This window comes from Pteropus medius, unplaced genomic scaffold (genome assembly GCF_902729225.1).
Source record: "Pteropus medius unplaced genomic scaffold, Ma_sr-lr_union100, whole genome shotgun sequence".
Classification (NCBI taxonomy): domain Eukaryota; kingdom Metazoa; phylum Chordata; class Mammalia; order Chiroptera; family Pteropodidae; genus Pteropus; species Pteropus medius.
Genome location: NW_024352784.1, coordinates 13,752,844 through 13,772,644, shown reverse-complemented (window position 1 = coordinate 13,772,644; position 19,801 = coordinate 13,752,844). Strand labels below are relative to the sequence as shown.

Genomic DNA, 19,801 nt, shown 5'->3' with positions numbered 1-19,801 from the left:
TGTGTGTGTGTGTAAGAGAGAGAAAGACAGAGACAGAGACAGAGACAGAGAGAGAAAGGAGAACATGCATCACATTCTTTTGTTGTCTGACCTTTTCAGCATTTTAGCTCCAGGCCAGTTGTGGAGCCACACTGGGAGTCCTGTGAGGGTTATATATAGCAAAATGTCACCAGCAACTAAAGACATTCTGTTCCTCCTCTCAACCCAAATACTTGAAATTCACACCCTGAACAAAAATTCACATTAATTTTGGCTTGGTGAGCATAGAGCATTATATTTGTGTGCAGGAGGTTTTATTTGTTGTTTCTCTTCATTGTACAAGGAGAAGGGGGCTGGATGGTGGATCAAGAGACATAGCCAGCCCCCCCACCCACCCCTACATCCATCAGCACTTGCTCTGTGACTATGAATACTAATCGTGACCAGAATAACACATATGTTTAGCACTTTACAATTTAAAAGTCACCCTCGGCTTTTAATCCTCACAACAGCCCACAGAAGTTGGCCAGGTAGATATTATAGTGCCCACTGACAGATGGGGAAACTGAGGCAGAATAGAGCAATGAAGTGACATGTGCAGGATCACTCAGTTGTGTGCAGCAGAGCCACGTCAGGTCTGCAAGCCTCCTGACCCCAGCCCAGAACTCTTAGCCCTAGACTGTGGCAAGTCACTGCCTCTCCATTTCTGCACCTGTGACATGAACCCTTTTCCAGATCCCCTACCAACAGCCCCAACTTGCTAAGGTTCTAGAAGGACCATGGTAGGAACAAATATTTGCCTGCCCCTGGCATTTCTACTGTACAGGGTAAGTCATACACAAAATTATGAGGTTGGAAAAAATGTCTTCTGGGCCATTTCAGTGTTACCTCCTCATAGCCACCAGCTCATCAGACAGATGCCCCTTTCCCCCATAGCACGGGAAGCCCACACAGAAGTGTGTGTCTCACCCACCTTTTCAGCAAGGTCATAAATCATTCTTCCCACAGCTGGTTCCAAGCCTCTAGTTCCACCAGCTTGGGAATGACAGGCCACTTCTCCCTGTCACATGCCCCGACACTCCTTGCTGATCGATCATTCAGGGCATTTTTTCTCAATGAACATGACCTCAGATACTGTTAGTCACAAATTGACCCATGAGATGATTTTTTTTTTTGTCCACGGATTAAGAGCTTTTTAATAATTCGTATTACCCTTGCTTCCAGAAAGACTCCAGTAAGGGACACAATACAACAAAACTGTCAAAATCAGGATCAAAGAGCAAGAATGGAGTTGGCGGGGAGGGGAGAGATATGTGCAGATAGACTAGGCGGAGGGCAGCTATTGCCCAAGACCAGAAAATTGAGCTCTCACATTCCTCACGGACAATGTCAGCAGGAAAAATAGGTTGTAAATCTAGTCATTTTTAAAGAAATACAAACATTTTTCTGACCCTGAAATCTAGGAGGCAGTTTTAGCCTAGATTATGACTAAGGCGTCTCAGGCATCTTGGTGAGCACATCTTCACCCACCAAGGCGGCGCTTTTCAGAGTTCTCTAAACTGTCAGATCAGAACCATCTAGGATTCTCGTTAAAAATGAAGATTCTTGTGCAGCATGAGGCCCACAGGTAGTAATTAATACTGCATCGTATACTTGAAGCTTACTAAGAGATCTTAAATGTCCTCATCACTGAAAAAAAAAAAGTAATTGTGTGAGATGATGGATATGTCAATTAGCTTGATGGTGGTGATCATTTCCCAGTGTATATCAAAACATCACATGGTACATCTTAAATACATATGCAATTTTTATTTGTCGAGTATATCTCAGTAGAGCTGGAGGGGAAAAATGCAGATTCCTGAGCCCTACTTTAAACTCACTGAGTGAGAATCTCTGGGAGATGGGCCTGGCAATTTGCATTTTAAACAAGTTTACTAATTTTTCTGTACCTGCAAGACGGAGAACTCCTTCACCAAGGTATAAGTAGATGACAATAGCTTAATATGGTGGCCTTTCCCGGCCTTCTTTGCATCTTATCGAGGAACAATGCTGGAGCCCAGAAGAATCTCTAGTGGAGGAACTCGAGGCCTCAGCATCCACCCAGGGAGACATTGTGAGGCTGCAGAGGCTCCCAAGGCCCCAGTGCTGAGCATGCCAGGCATTCTGCATGCACTTGAGTGTAGAGTGAAATTTCCACTGGGATTTCAGATGGCCACAAGCCAGAGAGAGCAGGCCCCATCTCAGCCCTTCCAGCATCCCCCCAGTGTCTGCCATCCATAGCCCATGGAAGCCACTAGCCCATGTAGGAGACAGTGAGGTGAGCTCGGCTGACCGCCATGCCCGCTGCCCATACTCTCCCTTCCCTATCCTCATCCATGAGGCAGGCAGAACCCAGGGGTCTGGGAACCAGCCAGGTGGCAAAAACCTCGGTGAATGAGCCATGCCACACACTCCCACCCGCTGGCCTGTGCTTCCCCACTGCCCAGTGCAGGCTGGGATCTGCCAGGGAGCTGCCTCAGGGAGTCAACGATGTGTTCTTTCCTCTCCCTCCCCCCAGGTTTGGAATAAATTGCCTCATCCAGTTTGAAGACTTTGCCAATGCCAACGCCTTCCGCCTGCTCAACAAATACCGCAACAAGTACTGCATGTTCAATGATGACATCCAAGGTAGGTTTCCACCCCACCTGACAAAGCCACAGAGGACCAACACCTTCTCCCGAGGCTCACCTGGATGCCAAAGAAGGGGTACCTCGTAGCTGGTTCGCTGCCAGCAGCTCTTGAAGAAAGAGCATTAAACCTGCATTCACCTCTCATGTGGATAACCCTTAGCTCTGTGACCGTGAACAAGTCCCTTAACTTTGCTAAGCCTCAGATTTCTCATCTGCAAAATGGAGATCATACTACTTCAGAGGAAAGTAAGATTTATATGATTTAATACATGAAAAAAATATTAAAAAATGCTGTCATTTTCTAGTTAGTCGAACTTGGACAGATCATGTCTCTGAGCCTCATTTTCATCATCTTTTCAATACGGACGATAATAACTGCCTTAAAAGATTATTGTGAAATTTTAAAGTACAATGGAAAGTACTAACACATAGGACTCTCAGACCAAGGCATCAATCACCATAAAAATGACCTTCCCCAGCCACAGGAAGTTGCTCTTATTTTCCAAAACAAGATGTGTCTCTGTCAGGGAATTGGAACAATTCCTTCGCCTAACTTGGTGCTACTCAGAATGTGTGTTGCTCAGAATGATACCCCGGAAAGACCCATATAGGCACCAGGGCCCCAGAGCACGCCAAAAGCCAATGGGAAACATCTTCTGATTAAATCAGGCTCAACTTGGTTACGTGTTCTATGGACCAGAAATACCTGAAGGCCCTTCCTTCTTGCTGTCTAGATGCCAGTATATGAAACTGGAGTGGAAGGGGTGGTTCTCAGGGATCATCTGTCTTCATCCAGGCGTTCTCAGCAAGGAGCTTTATGTGTTATGCCTAGTATCTTATAAAGCCCAAGAGAAACCTGGATGCTGTGTGGGTTATTATTTAGCAAATGAAGTTTGGCAAGCAAAATTTTTTTAAAACTAAGGTTTCATGTGAGGTAAAAAGAACAAGTTGGTGGGGCACAGGCATTGGTCCTTGGGAGTAAAAGATTGGCAACACCTCATTTTGCAGATGAGGCCAAAGAGGTCATAACTTTTCATCAAATGTGCTAAGAGGATTCAAACTCAGGTAACAATAGCTAAGGTTTAGAGCCCAATATTTATTATACATCAGGTACTGTTCTAAGCATGTTACACATTTAATCCTATGAGATATTATCATTTCTGTCTTATAAATGAAGAAAATGAGGTACAGAGAGACTGAGTAACTTCCATAGCCAATAAGCATAGAGTCAAAATTTGGACTGTAAAGTCCAAGTTCATAATTACCATTCTATTCCCAGATCTTATACTCCTACTACAAAACCAAATGCTTCTTTCCTGTGGTCCACATTAAGGGCTAAAGAAATATGATAAATCGTTGTGGGGTTTTTTTGTATTAGTTATAAATTTTCAAGAGACAGAAAAACAGTTAAGCATATTTTAGATCATTAAGATCAAAACATATGACTTCAATGTCTGAAGAGTGGCTGCTCGGAGAGAGAAGACCCAGAAAGGAAAAGATGACACATGGCATCCCCCTAAGCCTGTCACCATTCTGTTCCCCCAGCCCTGATGCATGGGCCTGGGACTGGCATCAGAATCCAGGAGCACTGGCTGGGGGAGGAAGGCATTCCCTTACTGCCCGCTGGTCATCTCACCGGCAGCCCAGAGGGCTGGGGTGTGCCTGTGGTCCTGGAGGAAACACCTGCTGGCTAGCCCATGACCAGCTCCCCCGTCATGGCACTCACCCATGAGTCAGCAAGAGGACAGCCATCCCCCTGAGCCCATCGGGCTGTCAAGGCCAGAGGGTGGAAGTGGAAAACAAGGCCATGTGGGGGGCACACCTGGTGCACAGACTCCAGATGTGCAGACACACGCACAGTCACGTGTGTATACATCCTCCTAAACACGGACATGGGGACACATCCAGGTCCCGCAGTCCATCCGCTCCCAACGCCCCCACACTGCTGCCAGAATACATCTCTGAGATGAACTATGACTACAGACCCCTCTTCATGGGAAAGTTCTCGCTCCTTCACTGGAAGTGTATGGCTTCAGGATCTGCCTGTGTGTGCCCCACCTCCACCCCAACTAACCTCTCTCTCTCTGCCCTCTAACCCACCCTTACCTTTACCTTATGACTTCCTTTCCAGTCAGTTTTCCCTACGTGTGAAAGTTCTGCTCCTTAGCTTTGGGACACCCTCCCTATCGCCTTGGCCCGCGCAACTCCTACTCACCCTTCAAGACTCAGTTCAAGGCTCTCCTGTCCCAGGGAAGGCCCCACATCGGCCCCCAGTCAGATTTGAGTACACACCAGGCACTCCTACAGCCACCTGTGCTCCCCTCTGTCAGTTTTCTTACCCCAAATTGCCTGCTCTGGGTTCCTGTCTCCCCCAGAGATGTTAAGCTTATGGAGGCAGGAACCACATCTTATGTATTCTCATTCCCCAGCTTCCAGGACAGTGCCTGGCATGCTGTAGATGCTTCACAAATGTTTGAAGAATAAACGAATGAAATATACACATGGCAAATAGACATTCTCATAAGCACGTCAACCCGTTCATATGTGTCGATCCCAAGGGCACTTCTTGATAACGTCCCGAACACTCCACACGTCTCAGAATCTGCTTACCAGGGAACCCAAGCTGTGCGAAATAGTAACATTTTTGCATGCATGTAGAACTGTAGGTTTGGAAAGTGTTTTTCATTCCCATTTTCTTTCCCACAACTTTCTTGCAACACCCTCCTCCCACTTCTGAGTAGGAAAGACATTGCTGTCCCGTGTCACTGATGAGGAAACTGAAGTTCAAGGGTTAAGTTTTGCTCCAGATCACATAGCCAGACAAGCGCAAAACTGGGACTAGTTATTTCTGGATAATAATAACTGGAACGTAGTTATTTCTGACTCAGAGCTCTCCACTCTGCCTCCATGACATCAGGCTGCCTATTCTCCTGCGTGGGCGAGGAGGTGCAGTGAGTCTTCTTGTTAAGGATTAAATTCCAGACCCCACCCAAGTGTGTGGGGGGGGGTCTTTGCTCTCCAGAATCCTGGTGCTCTCCTCACCTTTCTCATTTTCTCCTCTAACTCCACAGTTTACAGACCCAAAGATGAGCCCTGGGGAGGGAAAGGGACTTGCCCACAGTCACCAGCTGGTTAGTGATGGGTCCAGGGCCAGAAGCCTATGATGTATATTCTCATTGCTAAGTGGGCAATTAGGAGACTGATGAGGAATTCCAGGACTAATGGGGCAACGTCCAAGTTTAAGCTCATAGTAGAAAAGGCCCCCTTTACCTCCAAATACAAGGTAAAGAGAAATGAAACATAAGACTACATAGCTTTGCTCAAAAATAGAAAAAGGAATGCCAGCATACACAGTATTGGAGAGGGCTGGGAAGAGGGGAGGAGGGAGACAGCAATCACAGTGGATCAGAAACCAAAACTATGCCACATGTGGTTGCTGGGGACAGGCCAGTCCACCCCAGCAAAACCTGTGGTCAGAATTCGTTAGAATCCCACACATGGCGGGGGCTGGAACCTGGCTGCCCAAATGAAAATGAGACTGGGCCGTGCTGCCTGCTCTGAACACCAGCCCAGCCTCATCAGTGAAACAAGGAAAGACATGACTGAAGGCCTAAGGATCCCACCAGCCTGAGCTCCATGAGGGCTGGGTCATGCCTGGTGCTGAGCAGGAACTCAGGCACATGGTTTAAAGTGTCTCCCAGCCAGTGCCGCTGTGACACACATAGGGGGACTCACTGACCCCACAGGGCCGACCATGGGGCGGAGCCTCTGGAGCCCCATCTGGAAGGGTAAAGTGCTCCCCAGGGCTGTCGATGGTCCCCTGCCCCTCTGGCCCCAGCTCAGACTCACAGAAAGCCTCAGCTGCCCCAAACTGGTTCTCGGTGATCAGGGCTGCCAATGCAATGACTAATAGCTGGCAGCCTCTTTAGGAATTTTGGAAAAGGCAGAGAGGCTCAGGTGACTTTGTTGTTTCAGCTGGGACCAGGGAAGCCTCCCTGTTCTTAGGGGAGAAGAGAGACCTTATGGAGGGACGGTCATGCTGGTGGCCGGGCCAGCTGCGTCCTTCCAAAGGAGCCAAGTCCAGGACACTGCTGGCCTAGGGACCACAGGCCCCCAGCCTCTAGTCACAGGGTGTGACTGGGGACAGGAAAACCCAGCTGGCTTGTCAGCTCCAGAGCATCCTTTTACCCCACCAGCCTTCCTTGGACCTGCACTGTCCCCAAGTCCCACCACATTCCTGCGGGGCAGACGGCCCCTCAGGGTGCCTATGTAGCGTATTCAGCCATCATCACCCCTTCACACTTTCAAGGTTTGTGAGCCAGAGAGCTTAGCAGTCAGACATTGGATTGAGACAAGTTAGGTCTGAATCCCCACTTTTCCGCTTTGTGGCTTTAACCGAGTGGCTTAAATCCTCACAGCCTTCTTTTCCTTATCTGTAAAATGGACACCATAGCATTAACAGCCACGACTGATAATCAGCCGGTCCTGCCAGATGGACCAGGATGCTTTCATAAGGCCAGCATCGTCTGGCTGGCTGCAGCTTCGCCAGTTCATTGTTACGCTTTTCCATCATCACCCCTGTTTAGGGCACCAGGTTGCTGTAAGGACTGCAGTGATGCGTAGGCAGGGACAGGCGTGGAAAGCTCTCAGTTCTGGTACCTAGCACTAATATTCTGGTGCATGGTAGACTCCCAACACATACATATGGGCAGGAGGAAGAGCTGAGACCCAAGACAGAGAGGCTTTTGTGGAGGTGAGGGGAGGGACAAGTGTGAGCGCAGGACTGGGGGCGCCTGAGGAGAAGCGAGGCAGGGCCCCACCTCACCTCTTTCCACTTTCCACATATTCCCTGTTCTTCCAGCCCATTGAATTACTCACGTTTCTGTGAATTTTCTGCCAACTCTGTGATTTGAATGTACTGGGCCCTTTACCTAGAACTCTGTTCTGCTCTTGGTTTATTTCTCTGTCCTTAAGGGCTCAAACCCAGGCTTCTCCAGGACACTGCAGCCAGGGCCATGCCTGGTCCACAGGTGCCTAGATGATCCTACCCTTCCCCAGAGCCTGGGAGTGACATTGGTTACCCTCTTTGCAGAATGCATCCAAGTACCCCAGGGTTCAGATGCCACAGTAGGAAAGGGGCAAACAAGGAGGAATGGTCTAGTTCAGAAGACTGTCCAGCTGGTTTGTCCTGTTTACAGGATGCCAGGGTTATTTCCGGCTGCCAGGGGTCTGCTCCCCACCCACCCACACCACCACCACACACACTGAGCAGTCGTTCTTCTCCCCCTGGTGTCTTCAATGTGATCTCTTCCCAGTCCCCACAATCTTCCTTTTCATTAATTCCTGTGTTCCGAGGCTGTTCTTCACTGTCACAGCCTTGAGGTTCACATGAGTCTCATGCATCTAATCCTGACTCCTCGGGGACCTCCCCCTTAGCCTGTTGCATCACTTAAAACCCCAAAGAAGCTGAACGGTGGTAATTATTCTCTCTGGTTCCTTACAAATTGTGGCAGAATAGGCCTAACCCCACCTTTTCCATGGGCCAGGAACTACCTCCTAGAGAGTCCAAAGGCTCCAGAAAATCCCCCTCATGATACAGAAATAGGGTTGAAGCAGTCAAAGAAGGCCTTTGCTTTGTATCTAATGAGATCTTGGATTTATGAACATTTATGCTGTTAACACCCTGTGAATAAGACTGTTATTCATCCTGATATATCCAAGGCTTAGCCCAGTGAAGCCCCAGAGCTGGCTTTCAGTACATGCTAAAGAACAAATGAATGGAGGTTATTCTTTGGCTCACGCAAGCAAGACTGGCCTTGCGGTAGAGGACGCCCATTCCCCCCTTGGTCCCAGGCCTCCAAAGCCACCTCAGCTAGAACCTAGCTTCCCGTCCTTCTCACCACCTGGGAGCAGCCTGGCCTCATGTGATAAATAGCTCCTTCTTCCCTTTTTCTCCAATAATCTGTTGTTTAGCATGGAAACTCTTTTACCTTTGTCAAATGTGGCTATTAAAAGCAGAATAGAAGCTATATTTTCAGCTTGTCCTTTTGTGCTATTTCTTAAACCTACAACCTCCAGTTTGCAAGAGAGCTAATTATGAAAAGCTTCCTCTGAAAAGGAGAATTTGTTTTTCTTTCGTTGTGAATGAGGAACGACCATTCGCTTTTGTCTGCCCATGGCATTTATGAGCACAAGGCATGTTCCAACACATCCCTGACCCCTGGGCTGTTCCAGGGGGTTTCTGCCAGAAAGCTAAGCAGCTTCTTTCCTCTCCATTTCTAAATCTCTAGCATGTTATCCAAGAGTTCCCCAAATGTAAATTGATGATGTAGATAACTTTATTTGCCATACTTTATAATATGAGGTTCAAGAACTGCTCTTGAGTTCTAGTCTGTAATTAGGATAACTTGCCCCTTCAGAGGAAGATCCCAGAAGGTGACCGTGAAGAAGTAGCCAGAGAGGCAGCCAGTGAGTATGGGGTTCCAGGAGCCAAGTGCAGAGAGAGTTTCCCAAAGGAAAAAATGAGTAGAGGTATCAAACGCTGCTGAGAGGTCAAAGAAGAGGAAGGCTGAGGCCTGAAGTCTAAAGGTGGAGGTGCTGGCGACGTTGACAAGAGGTAGGGACAGTCACTTAATTGGATTGGATGTCAGGGAGACCAAGGAGAAAGGAAATAGTGGCAATGAGTATATTGCCACTTTAGAAGGGTTTGGTTATGAAGGGAAGTAAGAAATAGGGTGAGAACTACATAGGATCCAGAAAAGGCTCTTTTAGGATGAAAGCTTTATGACATATTTATATGCTGATGGCCGTGATCCAGGAGAGAAAGAGGAACTGAGAATGCAGAAAATGGGAGAGAGAACTACATGACAAGTTCCTTGGGTAGGCAAAAATGACGGGATCCAGGACATACCACAAGGCGGTTTTAGCTAGGAGCGGAGACAGTTCATCAATAGTGAGAGGACAAGTAATAGTAGTAGTAAAAGTATAGCGACATGGATGCAGAGAGTTTATAGACTTGGTGGTGAGAGGATTCAGAAGTTCTCTCCTGGTAATTTCTATTTCCTTTGAACCTCACTTTCCACTTTGGAGTCGGGCGGCGGAGGGGTGGTTGGGTGGGTAAGACAATAGTACCTCCTTCACAGAGCTGTTATGAAGAGTCAGTGAACAAGTGCAGGTAAGCACATACATAGCAACCGAGTCAAGGTCGCAGTGAAGGCGATCCATAAATGGCAGCTGCCCTGTATCCTTTCACTGACACTTTCAACTCATTCCTATGAAATTTCCCACTGGTTTGTGTTCACCTCTCCCACAGTCACAGCTGAAAAGTTACATGTACTGTCTAAATCACTCCCCTCTACTTCCACTCCCGCCTGCCCCTCAGTTATCCCCCAGGGAAACCCATAATGTCGCTCCTCCACCTTCAACTTCAGAGTCAGGAAAGGCTGTCTGAGCTGTACAGACCATGAAAGGGTGACTGGCAATCTATTGCCTCTCTGTGGCCTGTTTCTTCATCTGTCTACTTGTTGGATGCCATGCTCTCCAATCCCCATCCAGCACTGAATTTCGCAGGTAAGCTGTTTTTCAACTTGCAGGTTCTAACCACAAAAGATATTTAACGCCCAAGAAGGAAAAGCTCATCAAGAGTGGAGTGTCTTTGGGAGCTTCTCTGATGAATGTCTTTGTCGCCATCTTGTGGCAGGTGCTTTGTTACATCTTCTTTCAGGAGGCAGAAGGTAGTCTGGAGATAGAATTGGACGAGCAGAAAACTCCCTGTCTGTCCCATGGAAGGAAACCAGTATTTCACCTACAGAAGCCATCTAGTTCAATGGATCTCAAACTTAAATGAGCGTATAAATCATCTGGAGGTCTTTTGGATTACGGATTCTGACTCAGTAGAACTGAAATGAAAGTGGGTTTGGAGGGGAAAAAGTAGGTTGGATGAGATTGTTTGTGGGGAAATGGAGAAATGGGGAATAGCCACCACAATAGTGGGTTTTGAGAAAATGATGGACAAAGGGTATTTGGAGATTCAGGAGAAGGGTTATACCATGCAACTCTCATCACCTCTTTAAGTGACTTAAATAACTATATCGCTTTTTGATGCTTTATCGGATGTCAGCTTGATGTTCCTTTTCATTGCAGTACATTGCTGAGCCTGGCTATGACATAGCCCAGCTTTATTCAGTTAGATAAAAAGTAGATAACAGAAAAGAAGGTAATGCTGCCTGAGGATAGCAGAGAATGCCTGGCAGAGGAGATCATTTGGGCTGAATCTTAAGGAATGAATAATGAACAGAAGGGTCCTGTAGATGGTGGGAACACCATGGGCAAAGCACAGAAAAGGAAAAATACATGGCATGTGTCCTGTGAAGGAATGATGAATAATGCGACTGGTAGATAGGGTACATGGGGAGTCATGAAGCTGTAAAGTATTCTGATCGTATACTTTTCTACATGTAAAGTAACAAAAAGTGTACTGTGAACAACTTCAAGTATAAGTCATCATACTTGTCATCATTTAATAACTTTTCTTTCTGAAGTGGAATGAACCTATTTCATTACCACTGGTATTCTCGGTACCCTTGAGTCTGGTACATAATTGATGCTCAATAGATAAATGAATGTAACGGTTTCAAAACAGTGATCTCAGACTCTCGATTGTGTTATAATTATTTGTGCCCAAGCCTTGGGAAACCGGGAGTTCCCTGAGTGCAGGGACCATGTTCGGTGCTGAGGATGGTGCCATCACCCGGTAGGCCCTCAGCCTTGGCTCTGGGACCCTACTGACACTTCAGCATTCCTTCCAGGCCATAGCTGTGTGGCGGCCAGAGAGCCTGCACCTCATCTTCTGGGAAGTATGTTCCATCCTCAGGCCCTGCTTTCTGATGCCCCCAGTGATGAACGTGCATTTATCAGGCTCCAACTGTTTGCCATGCCCCCTATCTCAGCCCACCTAATCCAGGTGGAAATCCAGCCCATGTTCTGGGAGGACTCGATCCCAGAGCTACCAAAATCAACTCCCTCTGGAAAACCAGAAACAGAAAACAAAAATTCACTCATACTCCCCCCTGTCACCATGAGTAGTTTATAGTTCCTTCCAGATTCTGTGTGTGTGGTTTTTTTACTATTAGAATCAAGAAATGTAAAGTATTTAAGGTTCTTTTCCTTCCAGCTAACCCGATGAAGCATCAGGTTATCTGGAAGTTTAAGGGTCTGGAGTACAAGCCCTAGAGCCTGATCCCCAGGTTCAAAGCCTCATTCTGTCATGTGATCTTGGACAACCCAGCAAACTGTTCTGTACCTCATTTTCCCATTCCGTAAAATGGGGATAATAGGGTTGAATAAATGTCTTTACATTAAGACATATAAAGCACTTAGAACAATATGTTGCTAACTTCAGAGCATTTTCTATGTTGCTACATCATCTTCATAATGACCATTTTTAATGGCTGTAGTACAGTCTACTGAGTGTCTACATGAACCGATTTACTTAATCATTACTCCTTCGTTGAGTGTTTGTTATTTCTAGTCATTCTGTATTATAAATAACATTGTCATAAATATCTTAGGACAGACATTTTGGATTTTTCCATACATAGATTTCCCAGAAGTAGAAGCATGAGGTCAAAGGGCAAAACATTTTATGTCTTTGGTCTATATAGGGAAGAAATGGTTTTCTAAAAAGGGTTGTAGCTCTTTAAAATGCAATGTATGCTGGAACTTTTTACTTTTCACTGCTCCCTCACCAGCCTTAGATAATAACAATTTCTTTGATTTGTGCAAATTTAACAAGCCATAAATAGTTCCACTTTAATTTCCCTTTCTTCAACCATCATCGAGGCTTATTATTGCCAGTTGCAATTACTTTATTGTGAATTCTATCAGTCAAGGTCAACACCAGTTGCTTTAACAGAGAAGACTTAATACAAAGAATTGTGAATCATGTATTAGAGAATTGAAAAACTAAATGAAGCAGTAAAGATCTGCTACCACCCCTGAGGCTGGGGGAACAAAAGGAAGACGAGGTGGCTTAGTGTTTGTGTCTGGGGTGTGCTAGAAGCCTAATTCTGTAAGTGAGGGACAAACTGCAAACTGGATTCAGCTGCTGCTCTTGGAACAAACTGCTGCTGTAGAGGTGAAAAATGAAGGCTGTGGGTTTGCCAGCTTTAGCAAAACAAAATGCAGATGCCCAGTTAAATTTGAATTTCAGATAAATAATGTTGCAGAATATTTATGCTATCACATGGGACATACTTACAATAAAAAATTATTTGTTGTTTATCTATAATTCAAATTTAACTAAGCATCCTTCATTTTAATGGCACTCTTACAAGACAAGGGTGATACTGGAAAGTTTTCCTTCATCCTCATCTAGACTTTCAGTCGCCTCCTATTAGCAGAACCCAGCATAGAGCTAATTGGCAACATTGAAAAGTGGTTTGCAGACCAAGCCAAATAAAAAGGCGTGGGTTCGAAGCTGAGAAACAATTACCCAACCATTGGCACAGTCCACACTTTTGGCTATTCAGCATCTACACTGATTTATACACTGGTACTTCCAGACAAAAACAAAAACAATTCTAACAAAATGCCTAATAAAATGGAACTATCTTTCCACCAGATGAAGACACTCTCACCTCCCTGAAATGGGGAGATACAAAGTGTCAAAAGTCATTTTTTCATCTCTGGAAGAAAGTCACATTATTCATCTCTGAGCAGGATTAACTGCTCTTAAAACTCAGTCACACTCACATTTGAAAATTCTGTTACCTAAAGACTAAATTGTAGCATTTATATATAACACATACATAACTTACATAAAATAATAAAAGGAAGGAGAAGGGAGACTAAATTAGCTAATATTATATAATCACATACTAATCAAGGAAGAAAATATGCATGGCTTTACATTCCTCACTTCTATAACCAGTCATGAAGCCATAGTTGGCATTTATAAGTTTCCTTCACAACCTCCCATTCCATGTTTTCTCGTCCTCAGGCAGGACCTCAGTTCTCCAGGATTCTTCACCTTGTCGAGTGACCCAAACCTTTATCTCTGAAGGATCTCACTCCTCAGTACTTCTGCTTCTCTCCAGTTGCAGTTGTATGCCTTAATATTTACTATAGAGCATGGAAGTACTGTGACACACCCCAGAGGATCCTCTGGGCTCAGATTTAGTCCTCTCTGCCCCCAGTTTCCCTCTGTTATCAGAATGAATCGCCACAGTCGGTAAAGTAAACTTCTTTGCCCACTGGTTTCGTGGCAGAAAGAGCACATGACAATCTTGACTCCCAATTCAATAAAACTATTTTGTGAACTCGGATAGAAGCATTTGACTCTTGGGAACCAAGACCTCCAATCTAGAGAGCACAGAATTAAAGAGGCAAGAAGCAAAAATTCTGCAAGTGAGTTATTAGGTGAAATATTGAGAGGAGCCACTACCACTTCAGCGCCTTGATTTCTAGATCCAAGTGTTCCGGCTATGGGAGAAGGAGCACAATATATTGTTTGCTGAGTCAAATCATATATTGCATTCTGTAAGATAGAAGCTCACCATCTCCATAGGGTATTACCTCAACTAAGTCTTACTTAAGTCTTCAGTAGCTCATTCTAGTGATCCATTAGGCCAGCTGCTCCTGGGTGATAGAATCCGTGTTAAGACCACTGAATTCCGTGGGCATGAGCCTATTGCTGCACTTCTATTACTGTGAAATGAATTCCTTGATCAGAAGCCTGTTGTCTGGAATATACCAGGATGATGAATAGGCATCCCAAACATTTACAGATGATGGCACTGGCAGAGCATTATAGACAGGGAAGGAAAATCCATACCCAGAATATAGGTTTATTCCAGCGAGGACAGATCTCTTTCCTGTTTATAATGAAAGGAATCTAATGTAATCATCCTGCTGCCAGTCGGATGGTCCTTTCAGGGAATGATGCCATTATCAAGAGCTCAACATTGGTCTTGGCCAGGCTAGTCGTTCAGCAGTAGCAGAAGCAGATCAATCTTAGTGAGAGGAAGTCCATGCATATAGCCTCCATTCTTGTCACCATGGCTACTTAGTACATAAACTCATTGAGCAAACCCTCGGTGGCTGGGAAAAGATGCTGACTGACATACACAGAACATGCCATGTTGTCCACCTGGTTACTGAGAACCTATTCCCGTTATGCCCTTTGGTGAGTTTTCACATGGGGCACAAATATCTTCACATTCTGTACCTGTTCCAAAAGGTCCATCCACACATGCCTCCCCCAGACCTCCTCAACACCAATCTTACTATTTTGTTCTTTCTAATTCCCTGACCATCCAGCTAAACCATTAGCAACTAACTACCCATGAATCAATAGAAATCTAACCATCTCTTAGACCAAAGTGGATAACCAAATGTATGACTTGAAGTCATGTCCATTGGGAAGATTTCCTTCACCATTACCTTTTGGGGCTAAAATTTCTTTCACCATGACCTTTTATTGAGGCTGCAAACCTGCAACCATATACTTCTAGTCAGTGGCAGTATATCATTAAGAATAATCTGTAAATCAAGTCCAAGTTTTTTTCTCCTTGGTCAGCTGGTCATAAGAAATTCCTGTTGAGCCTTAGGCATGGACTGAGGGAGAGGAAGTCATGCAAAAGGCGTAGATATCCAGTGAATCTCAGCCACCCATTCATGCAGCTTGTACCTTCCAGACATACTCAGGCCAGATGATGATGTTATGTTTCTGGGCACAGCAAACCTTATCACTTGGTGAATAAGATAGACAACTCAGATCACATGGTCACTTAATGTTTCATGGTTAGTTTGTGGCCTCATTTTTGATGTGTTTTTATCCATTTATCCATTAAACAAAGAATTTCTTTTTTTTTTAATTAAGTTTATTGGGGAAACATTGGTTAATACAATTATATAATTTTCAGGTGTACATTATCATTTGACATCTGTATATTCTATTGTGTGTTTACCACCCAAAGTCTAGTTTCCTTCAGTTACCATATATTTGATCCCGTTTACCCACTTCACCCTCCCCCTAACTCCCTATATTTGATCCCTTTTACCCCGTCTACCTCGTCTCCCACTCTCTACCATCTGGTAACCATTAGTCTATAGTCCTTGTCCATGAGTCTCTGTTTGTTTGTCCTGTTCCTTTGTTGCTTTGAGGTTTATATCCCACATATAAGTGATATCATGTGATTTTCAACTTTTTCTGTCTGGCTTATTTCGCTTAGCATGATTATCTCGAGGTCCGTCCATGTTGTCACAAATGTCAGTATTTCATCTCTTCTTATGGCTGAGTAATATTCCATTGTATATATGTACCACAGCTTCTTTAGCCAGTCATCTATCATAGGACACTTCGGCTGCTTCCATGTCCTGGCCACTGTGAATAATGCCGCTATGAACATCGGTGTGCAAATATCTTTTCAAATACGAGTTTTCAAGTCTTTGGGGTAAATATCCAATAGTGGGATTGCTGAATCATATGGTAGATCAATTCTTAGTTTTTCGAGGGATCTCCATACTGTTTTCCATAGTGGCTGTACCAATTTCCAGTCCCACCAGCAGTGTATGAGGGTTCCTATTTCTCCACATCCTCTCCAGCATTTGTTATTACTTGTCCTGTTGATTATAGCTATTCTAACAGGTGTGAGATGGTATCTCATTGTGGTTTTGATTTGCATTTCCCTAATAGCTAGTGATGTTTAGCATCTTTTCATATATTTGTTGGCCATTTGTATGTCCTCTAGCGAGAAGTGTCTGCTCAGATCCTCTGCCCATTTTTTGATTGGATCATTTGTTTTTTTGTTGTTATTGAGTTGTACGAGTTCTTTGTATATTTTAGATATTAGGCCCTTATCAGAGACATTGCTTGGAAATATATTTTCCCATTCAGATTGTTGTCTCTTTATCTTGTTGACGGTTTTATTTTGCTGAGCAGAAGCTTTTTAATTTGATGTAGTCACATTCATTTATTTTTGCTTTTACTTCCCTTGCCTTTGAGGTCAAATTCATAAAATCCTCTTTGAGTCCAAGGTCCTTGAGTTTCGTTCCTATGTTTTCTTCTATGCATTTTATTGTTTCAGGTCTCATATTCAGGTCCTTCATCCATTTTGAGTTAATTTTGGTGCGTGGTGATAGACAATAGTTTAGTTTCATTCTTTTGCAGATGGCTTTCCAGTTTTCTCAGCACCAATTATTGAAGAGGCTTTCCTTTCTCCATTGTATGTTTTTGGCTTTTTTGTCGAAAATTATTTGCCCATATAAATATGGGTTTACTTCTGGACTCTCAATTCTGTTCCACTGGTCCGTGTGTCTGTTTCTCTGCTAATACCATGCCGTTTTGATTACTGTCACTTTGTAGTATAATTTGAAGTCGGGCAGAGTGATGCCTCCAGCCTCATTCTTTTTTCTCAGAATGGCTTTGGCAATTCAGGGTCTTTTGTGCTTTCATACAATTCTGATGATTTTTTTTGTTCTATTTCTTTAAAAAATGCTGATGGGATTGTGATGGTGATTGCATTAAATCTGTATAATGCTTTAGTAATACGGTCATTTTAACTATGTTGATTCTTCCAATCCAAGAACACGGAATATCTTTCAATTTCTTTGTATCATGTTCGATTTCTTTTGATAAGGTCTAATAGTTTTCATTATATAGGTTCTTCACATGTTTTGTTAAATTTATTCCTAGGTATTTTATTCTTTTTGTTGCAATTGCTAAAGAAATTATTTTTTCCACTTCTTTTTCTGACATTTCATTATTAGAGTATAGGAACACTATGGATTTTTGAATGTTGATTTTGTATCCAGAAACTTTACTATATTTGCTTATTGTTTCTAGTAGTGTTCTTGTGGCATCTTTAGGGTTTTCTATATAGAGAATCATGTCACCCACAAATAGGGACAGTTTGACTTTTTTATTTCCTATTTGGATGCCTTTTATATCTTTCTCTTGTCTGACTGCACTTGCTAGGACCTTCAATGTTTTATTGAATAACAGTGGTGATAGTGGACAGCCTTGCCTTGTTCCTGATCTTAGAGGGAAGTAAACAAAGAATTTCTATGAGGCTTTCTTCATTTAGATTCCATCATATTTGTCCTTGTCGTTTCACTTATAAATGATAGTGGTAGCAGCACCTGACTCTCTGATCTTCTCTCCCAGAGTCAAGTAACAATCCAGGAGCTGTTTCTCAAAATAACAGTTACCTTCAAAAGAGGGCATGGATTTGCTTAACAACCTGCATGCTTATAGGCTTGACTTCTAAAGGACTAAGGAAAGTAGCTTGTTCCACCACAGGTTCTAAGTGTGGGGAACTCTGACAAGGGTCTTCTCTTGGGAGTTGGGACCCAGTGGCCAGAGGTTAATCTCAGTCCACTCTGTTGCAGGCACAGCCTCCGTTGCTGTGGCAGGGATCCTGGCTGCTCTGAGAATCACCAAGAACAAGCTCTCCAATCATGTGTTTGTTTTCCAAGGTGCAGGTGAGGTAGGTACAGTTAGGAGGTCTATACTGAGACCTCAAGGAGGGGTGGTGTCCTGGGATTCTGAGAAGAGGAAGAAGCACAAGTGCATTTTGATAATCGTAGCTGCCTGGGCCCCAATATTTGGATGACTCAAGGCAAGGACTTAATTGGGTCTCCTGGAAGTAGGGGTGGAAGGAGAAAGGATCTTGGTGAAGCATCTGATAAATGCTGAGTAGCTATTTGCCCTGTGTCTGAACATCTGCCATATGGTACCTCCCAGGCAGCCATGGGCATTGCCCACCTCCTTGTCATGGCCCTAGAGAAAGAAGGCATACCCAAGGGAGAGGCCACAAGGAAGATCTGGATGGTGGACTCCAAGGGACTCATTGTCAAGGTACTCTCAGTCTGGAGACCTGGAGGTTTCCTGATACCTTCAGCTATTGGAAGTGGACAGGATAAGGTCTCCAAGGGGAAAACTGCTCGGGCAAAGGGAGGGCAGTGCCCTAACCTCCAAAACAAAAGACTCATTGCATAGTAGCCATAATTGCTCTTGTCCAAAAGCTTTGAATATGTATGCAAATGTGTGTGTGTGTGTGTGTGGTGTGTGTGTTGTGCCCCTACCAGCCACTAATCTCCAGCCATACTAAATCATAGTTGTCTAAAAGTAACATGCTCTCTCTTCCATAGCGTTGTACATTTTGTTTCTCTGCCTCAAATGCCCTTCTCTTTTCCCACACGCCTATTCTCAACCCTCAATCCCATCCATGCTCCTTTTCCAATTGAGCTCAAATATTTCCTCTTCCAAAGGTTTTCTCTGAGCATCTAAGTTTCAATTAAATTTCCTACATCTATGCTTATACAGCCCTCCCCCTCCATAAATTGCATTTACCATATTGTAGAGCAGTATCGCCTTTACTAGTCTGTCCTCCCACTAGGCTATATAGTCTTGATGTCAGTGTCTAGCATATGATAGAGGCATAATGTTTGAGGTATGAATGAAAGAATGAATGAGAGAGAAACAGTCCAGCTTCTGACTAGAATATGGAAAGGGACACAATTGGATGACCTCCTCTCTTAAGACTTCACTCAGAGCTCCATGTTTTAATTCCCAGAATTTCACTAACATAGAATGTCAGTGAGAGATGAAAAAGACAACAGAGATAGGAACAGGGAAGTATGTAGGGCCATCAACCAAGAATAGCAGAGACCCCTCAGCACAAACTGACCTTCCTAGTGTTCCATTTAGAGCCAGATTGCTGCTGGAAGGAACTGAGGCCTGGATAGTTCTCTTCCCGCCCCAGGTCATTCCAGGTAAAGGCTGCCACACTTCCTTCTCTCTTACCTATCTTTCAACATCCTTTCGCTAACCCCAATGAGCTCACTGCTATGAAAAGATCTCTCAAAGCTAATGTCTTCACTCTGGTTCTCATGAGGCTAGCTAACCCAAAGGAGTCATCAAAAATGTTTGTACCCATTTACCAGCCTGTCGTCCACCAACTTCTATTTGATGGAAAAGAAGGAATGTGGAACTGGTTGGGCACAGCCAGCCATTGTAAGCCTGTTCTGGAGCTCAGCCTACTAGTATTCACAGGGAGGTTAATGGCTCTTGTAAAATGTATTCAGATTAGCTCCCTGGCCCTAAGCGGCTCAGGCCTCATCCCTCAGCTGGACCTGGGTGCTGGATGCCA

The 19,801-nt window shown here is 44.4% G+C and overlaps 1 protein-coding gene across 2 annotated transcripts in view; it reads left to right on the top strand.

Annotated features, from left to right (window-relative positions):
- ME3 (malic enzyme 3) overlaps nt 1–19,801 on the top strand; it is a 172,036-nt gene that overhangs the window by 145,337 nt on the left and 6,898 nt on the right. For both annotated transcript variants that reach the window (XM_039848267.1, XM_039848268.1), the window contains exons 8-10: nt 2,537–2,646; nt 18,039–18,136; nt 18,394–18,507. In XM_039848267.1, coding sequence (XP_039704201.1) covers nt 2,537–2,646; nt 18,039–18,136; nt 18,394–18,507 — 322 coding nt within the window. The remainder of the gene's footprint in view (nt 1–2,536; nt 2,647–18,038; nt 18,137–18,393; nt 18,508–19,801) is intronic.